Consider the following 13567-nt stretch of genomic DNA (forward strand, 5'->3'; position numbering starts at 1 on the left):
AGTAATGCTTAAGGAATACTTTACCAGATTTGGCTTGCCCAGTGTCCTATGGTCTGATAATGTACTACATTTTGTGGGCGCAGTGGTGTTACAGATTTGTGCGGGTCTTCAGATTGAAAAGAGATTCCATAGTTCAAGGCATCCGAGTTCAGCCGGTCTTGTGGAGAGGCACAACGGGATTCTCAAATCAAAGATTATTAAGATTTGTGCGGGAAGCAAGTTGAGTTGGGTGGATGCATTACCAATAGCAGTATTATGCATGCGTACGTCTGTACAGGCTAAAACTGGGCTCTCCCCGTACGAGATCGTAATGGGGAGGCCGGCAAATGTATGGTGCGCACCACAGCCAAAACGACTTAGTGAGGTAGAACAGCCTGTGCTTAGAACTTATTGTGGCCTTTTAATGCAGAAATTGCGTTTGATTCATCAGCAGGTGCAGGAGGCATTACCAGTGAGATACACCGGTCCGGGGCACGCGCTAGAGCCAGGAGACGGGGTGCTGCTAAAGAATTTTGAAAGAAAGTCATCATTAGCACACAAGTGGCGCGGGCCCTATCAAGTACTCTTGGCAACGCAGACGGCAATACGGGTGGATGCCAAAAAGATTCCAACCTCACTGAAAGACTTGCCAGACCCAGATGACCGTAAAGAGACAGCGGTCCCAGAAACGGAAGAAACTATTGCCAGTAAGCAGCCACCAAATCTGCCAAAACGAGAAGTGAAACTCGAAACAAAGCCTGAGACGATAGCCAAAGAGGGGGGGAAGGGCAAAGAGTGCCCCAATGTTGCCCAGCAGAATCGACATCACTGCTGGCCGACACGAAATCTGCCTTGCAAATACCAGCAGAAACAAATCGTGTACCCCTTTGGCGCCCACCAGCACTTGCCAGCACGCCAAAGAACAGATCTGCATCATTGGCGCCGCGCACACCAGCACCTGCAGTAGCACCACAGGCTGACTTTGAGCCTGAATCTGGAAGTGCACTGGCACTGTTCACGGATCACATGATACCAGGAGTGAGGCGATACAACTTGCGGCCTCGAAAGACAAAGTGATCCGCAGTTCTTTTTTGGTGTTTATGTCAACCTCTGGTTCAGCTCATGGACGGAGAAGGAACTAGAGTTGTAGAGGAGAGAAGCGTGAGAATTGTGCAAATCGGACAATTCAAGACTCGCGGCTCCTCAGTGCGATCATAAAAAGTACATGCGTCAGGAACCAGAGCGGACAAGCTGGGCGCACATGGTACTAAGGCAATAAGATAACTGATCAAAGGTCCTCTGAGCAGTATGAGAAAGGACAAGTGATCTTGCCTAAAAACGAATAAACAAATCCAGGCTATTAAGGACTGGCAGAACTGAACTGTGACAATTCCTTTGAACTTATTGACATCAGAGCAAGCGCGACGAAAAGAGATATCCACGACGAACTGTGATAAGGAAGAAGGACGACGAGAAACATGCCGGGACCGGCTTCAGCATCCTCCGGCACCACCACTGCTGAGAATGAGTCAATTATCAAGACTGTAAGTTTAAGAAAAACGCATGGTAAAACGAATTGTATGCTGGCACTGACAATAATAATGTGCTTTATGAGGGTGGTAGCACCAATATCGACAGCCCTAATATTATGGCATGTGGAAGCGATACACCCATTAGAAATGTTTTTACCAATAGTTAATATATCCACTACTGAAAGCCCGGTTCAGGTGATTACTTATACCCTGCCCCCAATGGAAGAAAGACACAGAGAAGGGTTTGGGAATAATACGTTGTTTAATCATGAACATGACAAATGCAATTCTGAAAAACAAATTGCTGGGTATGTGCCCATTTACCACAGCATGCTGGGAAAGGAATAGGGTGGTATGTACAGCCATTACCATTAAGGTCTGCATGTAGTGCATCTTTAGGTGCAATGTTTTATGGGAAATGGAATGAGAGTAGTAAGGGTCAATTAGACAGAACCAACATGAATGAGTTTGAGGAGATAATAATGAAGCCTGTGGGTTGTTCCATTTTCCATAAAGCACAAGTAATGGCCCCAGAGCCCACGAGGAAAAGTACACGAAAGATAACACGACAAAATAGACTAGATAGATTGTCCCCACCAGAAAAGACATCTGTAATGACGTTTCGTGTAAGAACAGAAGGGGACAAAGATGCAATCCCCCTCCATCTTACACGATAAATTATAGCCCAAGAACTGTCCCTTTTTGTCTAAAAAAGAAAGGCTCTTTTTCAGTCGGAACATATACTGGATGAATGAATACAGTGGTATTAAAATGGGAAATAGAACTAGTAGATGTAGGTGATCCAGTTTATTTTATATGTGGAGAGAAAGCATATCCTTGGTTGCCCAGAAACTGGGGATGTACATGTTACCTAGTTGTACTGTTCCCAGGAGTATTCCTCTTAGAAACAGCAGACATGGCCAGACTATCCAGAACTAGAGTCAAAAGGACTGACAAGGGTGTTTTGATAGCAACTGATGTAGCAAAATCATTCATTCCATTCTTAGGGCAGATAGTGAACTCCTATAATATAAGGCAGCTGTCCAGAATACTAAAAAATACCATAAACACAACAACAGATATACTATTAACATGACGTTGGAAGAAAGACGAATCAGGTTAATGACGCTGCAAAATAGAATGGCTCTCAATGTAATCCTGGTTGATCGTGGGGGAATTTGCAAAATAGTGGGATCAGCGTGTTGCGTTTATGTCGATCACTATTCCCCTACGATCTTTGAAGCGATAAAGAAAATGCATGTTCTAAGCTCTGAACTGCCTACTGAAGAAGGAGGCTGGGGAATAGGATCTTGGTTTTGGGGAATACTACGTTCTTGGAGATGGAAGTGGATTTCAATATTAGTAGTGGTGTTTGGAATATTCCTAACATGCTGTTGTTGCATACATTGCCTACCAATAGTTTGCGCTGAGGTAACTGAGGGATGTACGGAAGGATGTATGCATATGATGACAAAGAAAAAACAACCTCAAGGTCGAGCTGACCAAGACCCAAACGAGATGAAAACAGTAAAAGAGTTGATGGCAATAGATATTGATGAAGACGATGATGTTTACGATAGCATGCAAAATTCAGACATAAGTACTTCAGACTCATCATCACTAGAGGAGGTTTCTATAAATAGATGAGACGTTTGGTTTGGCATACGGCCAAAGGAGGGTTTGTCACTCTAGAAAAATGGATACCTCTACTTTGTGACCGCAAACGTATTTTGGTGGCCGTGGGCCAACCGTCTCATGCACGATATGACAGAATATAGGTTTTCGAGTTTGCCAATGAACGGCCATTTTGATGTAACAAGAATCGCCATTTTGTTTTCTAACCATTGCTCATTGCTTTCTGTTCCTATTGCTTCGCAGTATATTTTCTGCTTACACTGCTCGACTGTAAAACATTGTTGTCTGCACGTAAAAAGGACAAGGCCGCAGGGCCATGAGGATAACAAGAGTTCGTTGAAACACAACATAGGCAGCGCCCGGAAGAATGCCCGGCTCCCTCGCGAATGTAGTCTTGAAGCAGAGCTGCAGGGCATTTAATCATTTCGCAGCAGCCAGCCAGTCTCGTTATATGGTAGAATATGTTAGAATAATACGCTAAAGGCTTGAATTATGCTTTTCTAACGGCCCCCCTTTACTGAGCCTCGTCAGAGCGTGTCGGCTCCCAGGACACGAATAGCACCTCATAGATAGCAAGGTCTGGAATGCAACTCTTCCCCCGTATGTAGCTCGCTTCCAAGAACAGAAGCGCTGTGTTCTGTTCAACAACTGAAAGATGCCTCCGCACTCACAAATTGCAAATTGTTACTAGAATAGATGTTTGAAGGTGTCATAGTTGTCGGAGATGCCCAGCATCACACCAAGTTCAAAGAAACCCAATAAAAGGGGGTGTTAAACATGTCATAGCTGATTGTTTGATATGCATTTTTGTATATATGTAACTGATGTATGTAATTCACGCTCTTGCGTCCCTCGAGGTCTAGAGATACACGTCGTGGGGCGTGAGACCGAGTTGGCCAACTGAGACTTTTGCTTTGCAATAAACCCTAGCTTTGGGAATACAACCTTGTGTCTGGCGTATCTATAGTGTGTGGTGACTCGCCTTGTTTCCATAGACGTTAGGGACCCCTAGGGGCCCTTTTCACCTGTGGACCAACTCAGTTGGTGACGGTGCGCGGTACAAATACCTTTAACATAAGGGGCTATTAGGTAACCCCCAGCACTCCACATAAAATGGGGTGTGCTGGACCTACAAAGATAAAGGTAAGTAAAGTCAATTTCACTTTACTATTCTTGAGAACTGTAGTTCACGCAAGAAAAGGTACTTAAACCTTATCAGAAATCTAAAGGATTTCTCTGTCACACTGCACTGAAGGTGCTGTATGTTACTATACAAAAAGTAGATGCCTATGGAGTTTGTCAGATTCCAAAAACAGTGGAAACACATTATCCAAATCACGTCCAAACACATGAGTGAGAAAAAGGTCTCACTCACTCCAGGGTTAAAATTAAAAAGTCCTAAAGTCCAGCAAAAGAGCTAGGGGTCTCGAAGATTGAGGGGAATAAGCACAGAAATGAGAATTCTGTACTTGGTCACCATCTTTGGATCAGGAAGTAAGTGCAGAAGCATGCGACTCCACACAATGTCACTTATCCACTAACGCAGACCGGCTGCCAGCTGAACACTGCATTCTATTCTAGTTTCAGATTGTACAGGACTAATGAGCAATTGAATTGATAGTAATAGCGGCTTGCAACACTGCACATTTAAAACATTTTTGAAGACGCCTGGAGATTGACTGCATCTCATTAGCAGAAACAGACTTATGACCTTATTCAAAATGTGATCAAATTAATGTAGGAATATTTAAGAATGCCTTACTACCTCTAGCTCTTACTCACTTATCACTGTGATGGTCTACACGCTTGGGTAAGCAATTTTGTTCAGTAGGATCACTAACAATGCCAGTGGGCCCTAGGACCTCCCCTTAGTGAAGCGTTGTGTGCAAATGAAGCCTCCATGCAGTAGCATATTTCGAGGGGCTGTTGAAATCCTGCTTGTATGTTTGCTCTGCTTCAGCCCGATACGGTTTAGTGGATAACACCCCCTTGGCTGCATATGGTGAATCTAAATCAAATGCTAGTGATTTCACCTGGGGAAATACTCTCTCCCCACACAGAACAACCCCTCCACCCTCTCCCCCCATATGGTGACAATCCATCTACAAAAGTCTAGCCTGTGATCCCATTTAGCAGAGAACAGTTGGGCATAGGAGAGACTCCTGGAGATCTTTCTTTTATTACCTCCAGGTTGCTCTTCGCAGTGCACATGTGCTTCCAACGCCCCCAGAGTCTCCTCGGGTGGATTCTGCTTGGGGAGTCTCCTGAATAGGAATGTCACAGAGGTTGCTTGGCAGATAGAGATAAGTAGAGTGCCACTACTGAGAAGAACAAAAACAATCCCACTCTCGCCACCTTCCTAGTCTTTTGCTGAATGGCTGTCTTCATTCATGATTGAGAATCTGTAGAATTGAATTAATGATTATTATCAAGGAATATTTTTCCAAGTTTCGGTTTATAGAATTCGTAGAAAAATACAAAAAATAAAAAGAATGGTAGATCTGATCGAATTTCGTCTGAATGAAAATTTCAAACAGCCGAAAACTACAATCAAATCTACGATTCGATGCGATGCGATTATAGTGAACAAGGGGAGCGGGGTTCCCCCACACCCTTGTTCACTACAACTGTATCAGGGTTGCGGGGGTGTCCCCTGCAACCTAATAAGAAAGTTGCAGGGAAAAGAAAAGGACCCTGCAGCGCTGGTTCCCATGAACGTAAGTGAAGGGAACCAGCGTTGCTGAGGGATGGCAGAGTCGGCGGCACGCAGCAAAGTGTGCCGCCAAAGGGTAAGTAAGGGTGTGTGGGGAGCAGGTTGCAAGAAATGTCTGCGGGAGACAAAACCAAAAGTTATTTCGGTAAAATAATTCATTTTTTTCCTCCCTCTGACATTTCTAATTCGAACAATTCATGGTAAACCTCAGTTTATATGTTAGCAAGTCGTATTCGTTGGAAATGTATGTTAAGCAAATAGATTTTTTATAGCTCATTCAAGTGACAAAAGAAATGGATTCCACGGCCTTCCAGGCAGGTGGAAGAAATTAAGGTTATTCTCAGTTAAGCAGACTTTGAGGTGACTACATTATAGGACCTTTAATTGTAAACCATTTCAAGATGTCTCTTTAGCGGGATGTATAAGGAGCAACAACCTTAAAGTATGTGCAAACTGCCTTTCTTCCTTCCCATTTTCACAATACATCGAAATGTTGGAAAGAAAATTTTACACACAGAAAAAAAGGAAAATTAAAAATAAGCTCAATAAAGAAAATCTAGTACACAGGATAAATCTATAGTTAGCCACTTGCGCCCTCCCCTAATAAAACATGGGGAGCAATTATTTGACTAAAAAAGCAGGAAAAATAATCTATAAACAAAATAAACAATAAAAAGTGACGGTCGACCTGGCCTTTAACACCAGCGTCGTCTGTGCAGGAGCGATGTGGGTGTGGCAGGATGTAGTGGGGGAAAGCAGTGGGATAGACTTCTTCTGGGAGAGGTTATGGTCCTATCTTTACAGAAGTGTTTGCAGGCCAAGACAACTGCACACTGACATTGCAGCCCCCACCAAAAGCAGTGGTAAAACGGGAATGGCAGTGGAACATTTCCCTAATGCACGCATCTGTCCAGCCCCGGCTGCCCATCATGTGGTTAGTTGTATGCGCGCCAAGGTGACACCACTGCTCTGACTTCAAAAGGTTCTCTGGAATAGAAGACGTGTGCGCTAGGTTGCAATGTTTTCCAGGAACTTCAAGATGACATGCTCATCCCAGGGGCCTTTGGAAATTAAAGGCTTAGGAGGGATAATGAGATCTAGGGCATACCATTTTCAAAGAGACCACCCCTTATTATGAAAGAGACAAAACATAATGTTGTTCATTTTGCCCAACTGATAAGTGAACATGTCAGTAGCTAAGCTATTTTTACCCCAATCTTAACCAAGTACGCAATATGCAAATGTACCTTCCAAACTTACTTCCCACACCTTTCACATCCCCATCTCAAACTCCAGCCAAAATGTTTCCCTGTCAGTTCTTGCCTATTCCTTGTTAATAGAGTGGTGGAAATTAATTTAGTGCACAAAAGCTATGTAATAAGATACATATAATTTGCGGTTTTGAGGGAATGGAAATTAAGAGTTCAATTATTCTTATTGTAGGCAATGCTTCTGCTTTAAATGAAGAGCCATTTAAAGTTAACAATTAAAATGCATCCCTTACCGTGCTACTACCAAGAACTGGTCTATCTGCTTATCTGTCAGTGGGTTAAACGCTTCCCAAACTTTTGTTTCAAGCATTGACTGGTCTCTGCCGTCTTCCTCACCTTGAGAAATACAAATTTAATACAATTTTAAAATGCTAATGGCGTTTCTTTGTAATACATAATTAACATCAATACTAACTGCATGTATTCAGCATGAATTACCTCCATGCAAAAGCATTACAACATGCAGTAATTACATGTCCGTGCAGTCCTACGGGACTGAAAATTGGGGAATAACCGGAGGGTCCGTATGACCCTTAAAATTACTGCATGTGATAATGGTATTTGCGTTTGGCAGCATTTCCAGAGGAAATATCACCAAATTCGTAATAAAACACATATTTAACATCACAAGGAAGCAGTGCCTGAAAATAAAGTAGAGCATATTGGAAGACAGGCGCAGTATACATGCCTATTACACTGCATGCATGAAAACCCCAAGAGGCCATCTCAAAAGCCATGGCCTCAGAGGGATTGTAGCAGTCATGTAATAGAAGTAGATGGGTCCCAGACACCACCCCAGCGAATCGCTTTGTGGATTATTTTACACCAGCATGTAATAGTCCAATGGGTAAACCCTGATCTGAAGTTGAAAATGATTATTGTAGCAATCAAGATGTGTATTCCATTATAGTTCTGCATGCAAGTCCTCCCTCCTAAAGGTGGGAACGATTTTAGAAGAATCCATGAGAATATGGGCAGCACCAAAAACGCAAATTCCGCTAATAGGTACTTCAGCATAACGCTGATAAAACTATGCATCAATTCTTGAGATTATATAGAGGCATAGAATTTGTCAGCACATGTAAAGCGTGGACCACGTTTCTGCCTTGGAGGTGATCACACGTGCACAAAGTTTGAACACGACCTAGCTGTAAAAGCGTGAGGCTGTGCATGTCTGACAGAGGCATAAGGGAGACGCTACTATAGGGCACAAACAGTTTGGCCTGAAACGCTATCCACACAGTGTGTGAAGAGCGCTCTACGTGGCTGAGGAAAGGATAGAAAAGAAAGATGGCAATGGCAACACATTTCTTTCTCAAATTAAATGCTGACAACACTTGGGAACAATGAAAAGATGTATTCTGAGTGTTCTGGCCGGCCCCATCGTGATGAGGGCGTCTGCTGGCAGGCACACGTTCAGCAGGGCGGCGCTCACCCAGCGCCAAACTATACCAGTCAGGCAGATTGAAATGGTATAGACTGCCGGGCGGGAAACAGACCGTCTGGCTTTATTGGTATTGTCACATATGTGACCCAAACAGGTGACTCAGCAGGAGCCCTGTGGCTCTGTGCTGACATCACCGAGAGTCTTGCCGAGGTGACTGCGCAGGACTGGCAACCCTTGTGAGGGAAGGCATACAGCAGGCGCTGCCAGGGAACAGAAGCAGAGCCAAGCATGAAGGCCGGCGTATGTTGAGTGGAGCAATGGGCGAACTGGCGAGTTGGTTTTCCTGCATGGGGAGAAGCTGCTGAAGAGGGCTGCAGAGACCTGGTAAGTGTCAGGAGACACTGGGACCACCGGAGCACTCCAAAGGACCATGGAAATTGTAACGGTCCACAGAGAAATGCAAAATAGCATTTATCGAATACTGAACTAAGTGGAAGGTGTTATTTACTACACGCACAGCGTACAACTGCATTTATTGAATACCAAACCAAATGAAAGATGTTGCACAACTTAAAACTGCATTCATTGAATATCAAACTAAATGAAAGGTGCTATTCAAGTCGGCACAGCCCAAAACTACATTTATTGAAAACTGAATAAAATGAAAGGTGTTACCCTGACAAATACACATTTACTGAATATTGGGTGACAAAAAAGTCGTGGTTTGAATGAAACCAAGTGTATGCTGCAATTACGAAGAATTGAAAAAAAAGAAAGTCGTTACTTGATCAGACTATGAAATGCTAAAGAGTACATAAACATTCTGGGACAATCAAGTGTATCAAGTAACCAAATGCAATAAAAACACCTTAAGAATAATGTGCAAGACATAAGGACATCAAAGAGTTGTCTCCAATATTACTGAACAACGGCCTTTGGGGAAACGTATGGTTGCGTGACCTGTGATGGGTAGACCGTGTGGTCCAACAACTGCGCCTAGACCAGGAAGTTTCCTAAACACTAACATTGCCAATATCAATAGTCAAATTACAGACAAGGCATATGGTTGCATGACCTGTAGTGGGTTGACCGTGTGGTCTGACAACTATGCCTAGACCAGAAACCACTCAATTTAGGAAAAGCAGCAAATAAGTGTGTGTCTTTGGTGAAGCTAACCAAAGGAAGGGTCAAGTGGACTGTGTATTCTTTTGTGAACTTGTGAACAGAGGAAACAAGTCAACTGCTCAGTATAAATCTTGGGGAAGGGAACCCTGAGAACCAAAGAACTGGAGAGTGTTCATCTTGGGAAAGGGAGTCCCAAGATCACAGTTTTGTATGCACTTGGTTACATTGGAACTTGGGAAAGGGAAATGCAAGACCTTCTTTTGATGCAAACTGATACCTGTGAATCTACAGAAAGTAACTTCAGAACGTTATCAAACCTCTTTGAAACAAAGTTACATTGGAACTGTATTGAACTTGAACGCTTCTATTTGGTTGAGAACATTTCCCCACTAGATTTTGTTGTAGTTATGAAGACAAGCATATGGTTTTGACACAGACAGACTTGATTTGGATTTGTAGACACAGACTTTCCTTGCATTTATTTAGGCTGGGAAAATTCCATCATAGCATAGGGTTACTGTGCCTTTGCACCCTCCTGATCATTAATAAAGTTTTGTTCAGAGATATACATTTGTGGTCTGTGTCATCTCTCTTGATACCATGCTTGTCTCACAATAGGTGGGGGAAATTATACACTAAATAGGTGGTGCACATAATACTGAAGATGAACATCCTCTTGAGGATGTTTTATCTATTTCAGGCACTCCCCATCACGATCCCCAAAGAAACAATAACCAAACAGAAGAAGTTTTATAAAATACCTGGGGTGGGGGGCAGAGGGGGCAAAGCCAGACTAAATAAAAAGATTCTTCTGAGCCCAACAAATCGAGGTGGTTGGGGGTTTCCAGTCGTGAAGAACAGTTGATATGGATTTCTAGAATCTGGCCTTGTAGTCAGGTTTTAGGAGGTCACTTTAGTTATAGTGAACAGGGAACTCTGAGAGGTTAGCCAAAACCCACTCAAGGTAGCAATGGAGAGCAGTCCTGGCTTATTCACAGGACCGTGCGAGTGTGGTCAGGGGACCTCAATGAGTCCACACAGTATGGCACACAATAATTAAATTTAAACAGCAAGTATAACAATTATAGGCCTTGAAGAATTAATGCAACAAGTAGTATCGCACAATACTCTGAGATACAGATATATACATTCACCATTGGTTCGAATATACATCAAATGAATTATTCAGCAAAGCAGGTAAGTAGATTAGATGCAATAACTGATGAGAGCAGATCACAAGTCAACCTAAGTTAAGCCGTTCAAACCCTAAGACGTATGGGGCCTTGTCCCCAAAGGTCACAAGAACCACATTTTCTTCTCACCAGAATGGTGCCTCTGCAGGCAAGTTGTAATTTACTTAAGTTGGCGGTAGTTCAAAACGTTCTTAGACACTTTTACTAAAGCTAAGTAAAGGTTTTCTTGCATTTCAGAATGCTCTACCAAGGTTCGACGACCAGACGGTGAGTGGAATGGAATTTAGCAGACAAAATTCGCAATGTTATCCTATAGAGGATGGGGCGAGGGGAGGCACTAGCATTAAGTTTAGTTACCCACCTGACTATGATTTTCCCAGATGACTTTGTGGATCGTATGGGGAGGTGGTCGCAGTGGGCTCGCTCTTCCACCGTTGGTTCCGGTGAGAGGTGCCCTGCAGTTGCGGGTGTAAGGATTCTACCGGTCCGGTGAAGCCGCAAGATGCAACCTCTGTCAAAGAAGAAATGCAAGAAACCCTGATGCAGACCTCTGCAGGTTGGACACTTCACAGGTTGGAGAAAGAAGAGTTCATGCGACGGTCTCCACACACAGGCGACAGCAGGCGTCCTTCCAGTTGCAGTCACAGAAGCTGCTCAAGGACAGGTTCCATTGGTGCTGGGATGCTAAAATGCGGGGAAAGGCAACTGGTGGCACAAGCTTCTGACCACTGAAGTTGCGAACATGGAATGGCAACGCTTCTGGCAAGTTAGCGCACGAGAGAGCTGGTCAGTCCACCGGGCCGTCCAGGGATCCCTGAGAAGGTGTTGAGACTAGTTAGACCCACTAGGCCAAGGGCTGAAGCACCGCTCAGGGTCTTCGGAGATCAGGTAGTCATAAACTGCCTCACCAGGCCAGACACAAGAAGGGATGTTAGGCCCCTTCAGTCATCGTTAGATCTTCAGCAGGTTGTTTTTCTAGGTATTCTTGGCTCCAAGGATGTTCTGAGGAAATGCCTGCAGAGGTTCTCTTCTTATCCAAAATCCAAGCTGGAAGCGAGCCCCAGCCCCCCAATAGTAAGGCTCTGCACCATTCAAACAGCCAGTAGTTGTCCAAACAGGGACAACTACTGGTTTCACATTTGGCCCCACACCTAGACATTATAGCACCACAGATGTGGAGTGGAATCAGCCAGTAACCCTCCAACCCCTTCATGGCCCCCCCACACACAACACACACACACACAACCACACACACACACACACACAACCACACACATGGCTCAGAGGCAACAGACAGCTTTAAACCGGCGAGGGAACCTCAAGGGGAGAACCTCAACCAGCACCATCAGATTTGCTGCTAATAACGTAGTGGGTAGGGAGTAACGTCTCACCCCTGCCACCACCTCAAATTCTACACACAAACGTGGCCAAGAGGCATGCTCAGCTCGGAGTCGGGCACCTAGAATAGGCAACGCCGCTCCCCGTCCTGAGCCCTAGCCGCACTAGCAGCTTCCTCTGCCTATCCCGGCTGAGACATAGACCCTGGAATATATGGCTCGGAGCGGGCCCTACCGGCTGGGGAAGGAAGACATTGGTCTATAATACGGCGGAGAGCCATGTAGCACCGTCGGTTTCTACAATTATATGGCAACATAATGGGTACAAGATAACATGCCACAAGCACTGCAATGGCTGATCCGACTTAACCAAGAGAACCCGAAAATGTGGGAGAGCACAATCCATCCCTGTATCCAGTGCAGTGTGAGTGTAGAATACTTCGTGACATTGTGGCATGTATATTCAGGATAACCCGAGCCAACTGGAGCACTACCATTTGTTTTTCGTATATTGGTGCACAGCAAACAACTTGGGTCCAACGGCAGAGCGCAGACCTTCCCATCAAACTGCGCCATTGGAGTCAGAGGCTACGGATGGCGCGATACCAGCTGGGAAACTACGAGGTGGTACCCTCTTCCACACCACCCAGCTTGTTGCAATGAACAAATCGGGTAAGGAGCAGCATCCCTCCCCTGTATGCACCTCTGACTTTATGTATAGGCTTGGACCTGAAACACACCCGGCACTACATTAGGCAACGAAATGGGGTAGCACCCAACTCCCCGACCTGTGCCATACACTGCGATTGCAGCGGATGCCACCTAGCCTGATTAGGGTATAAATCCTGAGACATAGGGGCCGGGTTGGTCCCCGCCGGTTGGGTGAGAGGCCATTGCTCTGCAGTGCGGCAGAGGCCACTACAAAAATTCTGGGTTCTGCAATAAGAGGACAATATAGGGGATACAACAATAAAAAATGCTACGTACGCTACGACTGGTCTGGCGTACCAGCCAGTAATCCTGAAAACGTGGGAGAGCACAATCCACCCCTTCGTCCAAAACGAGGTGAATGAAGATCACTTAATGATATAGTAGACTGACCAGTCTGAACAACCCAGGCTGGCTGAAGTATCGCTGTTCGATCCTTGAGCACCCGAACGCTGCAGGTGACACACAGGACCAGATGAGATCCGTGCAGGGGACACTGAGACATACCCTCTCCCCCCAAATACACATCACAGGGCTTCTGGAATTGGCCCTATATCCACGGCGAGCTCGGATGGAACTGCCACTTGGACGCGCTGCATAGCGCATCTTGAATGAGAGGATACCAGGTCACTACAGATTGGAGCTTAACCAGCTTGAATCTTGCTGCTGACCTTACTGGCACTAGGC

General features: G+C 44.8%; 1 protein-coding gene across 3 annotated transcripts in view; it reads right to left on the reverse strand.

Moving 5' to 3' along the window:
* The window catches only part of MTA1 (metastasis associated 1), a 1118686-nt gene that overhangs the window by 713427 nt on the left and 391692 nt on the right, over positions 1-13567 (reverse strand). For all 3 annotated transcript variants that reach the window (XM_069638739.1, XM_069638738.1, XM_069638741.1), the window contains one exon: positions 7364-7466. In XM_069638739.1, coding sequence (XP_069494840.1) covers positions 7364-7466 — 103 coding nt within the window. The remainder of the gene's footprint in view (positions 1-7363; positions 7467-13567) is intronic.

Source organism: Ambystoma mexicanum, chromosome 14 (genome assembly GCF_040938575.1).
Source record: "Ambystoma mexicanum isolate Mex_15411 chromosome 14, UKY_AmexF1_1, whole genome shotgun sequence".
In the NCBI taxonomy this organism is placed as follows: Eukaryota; Metazoa; Chordata; class Amphibia; order Caudata; family Ambystomatidae; genus Ambystoma; species Ambystoma mexicanum.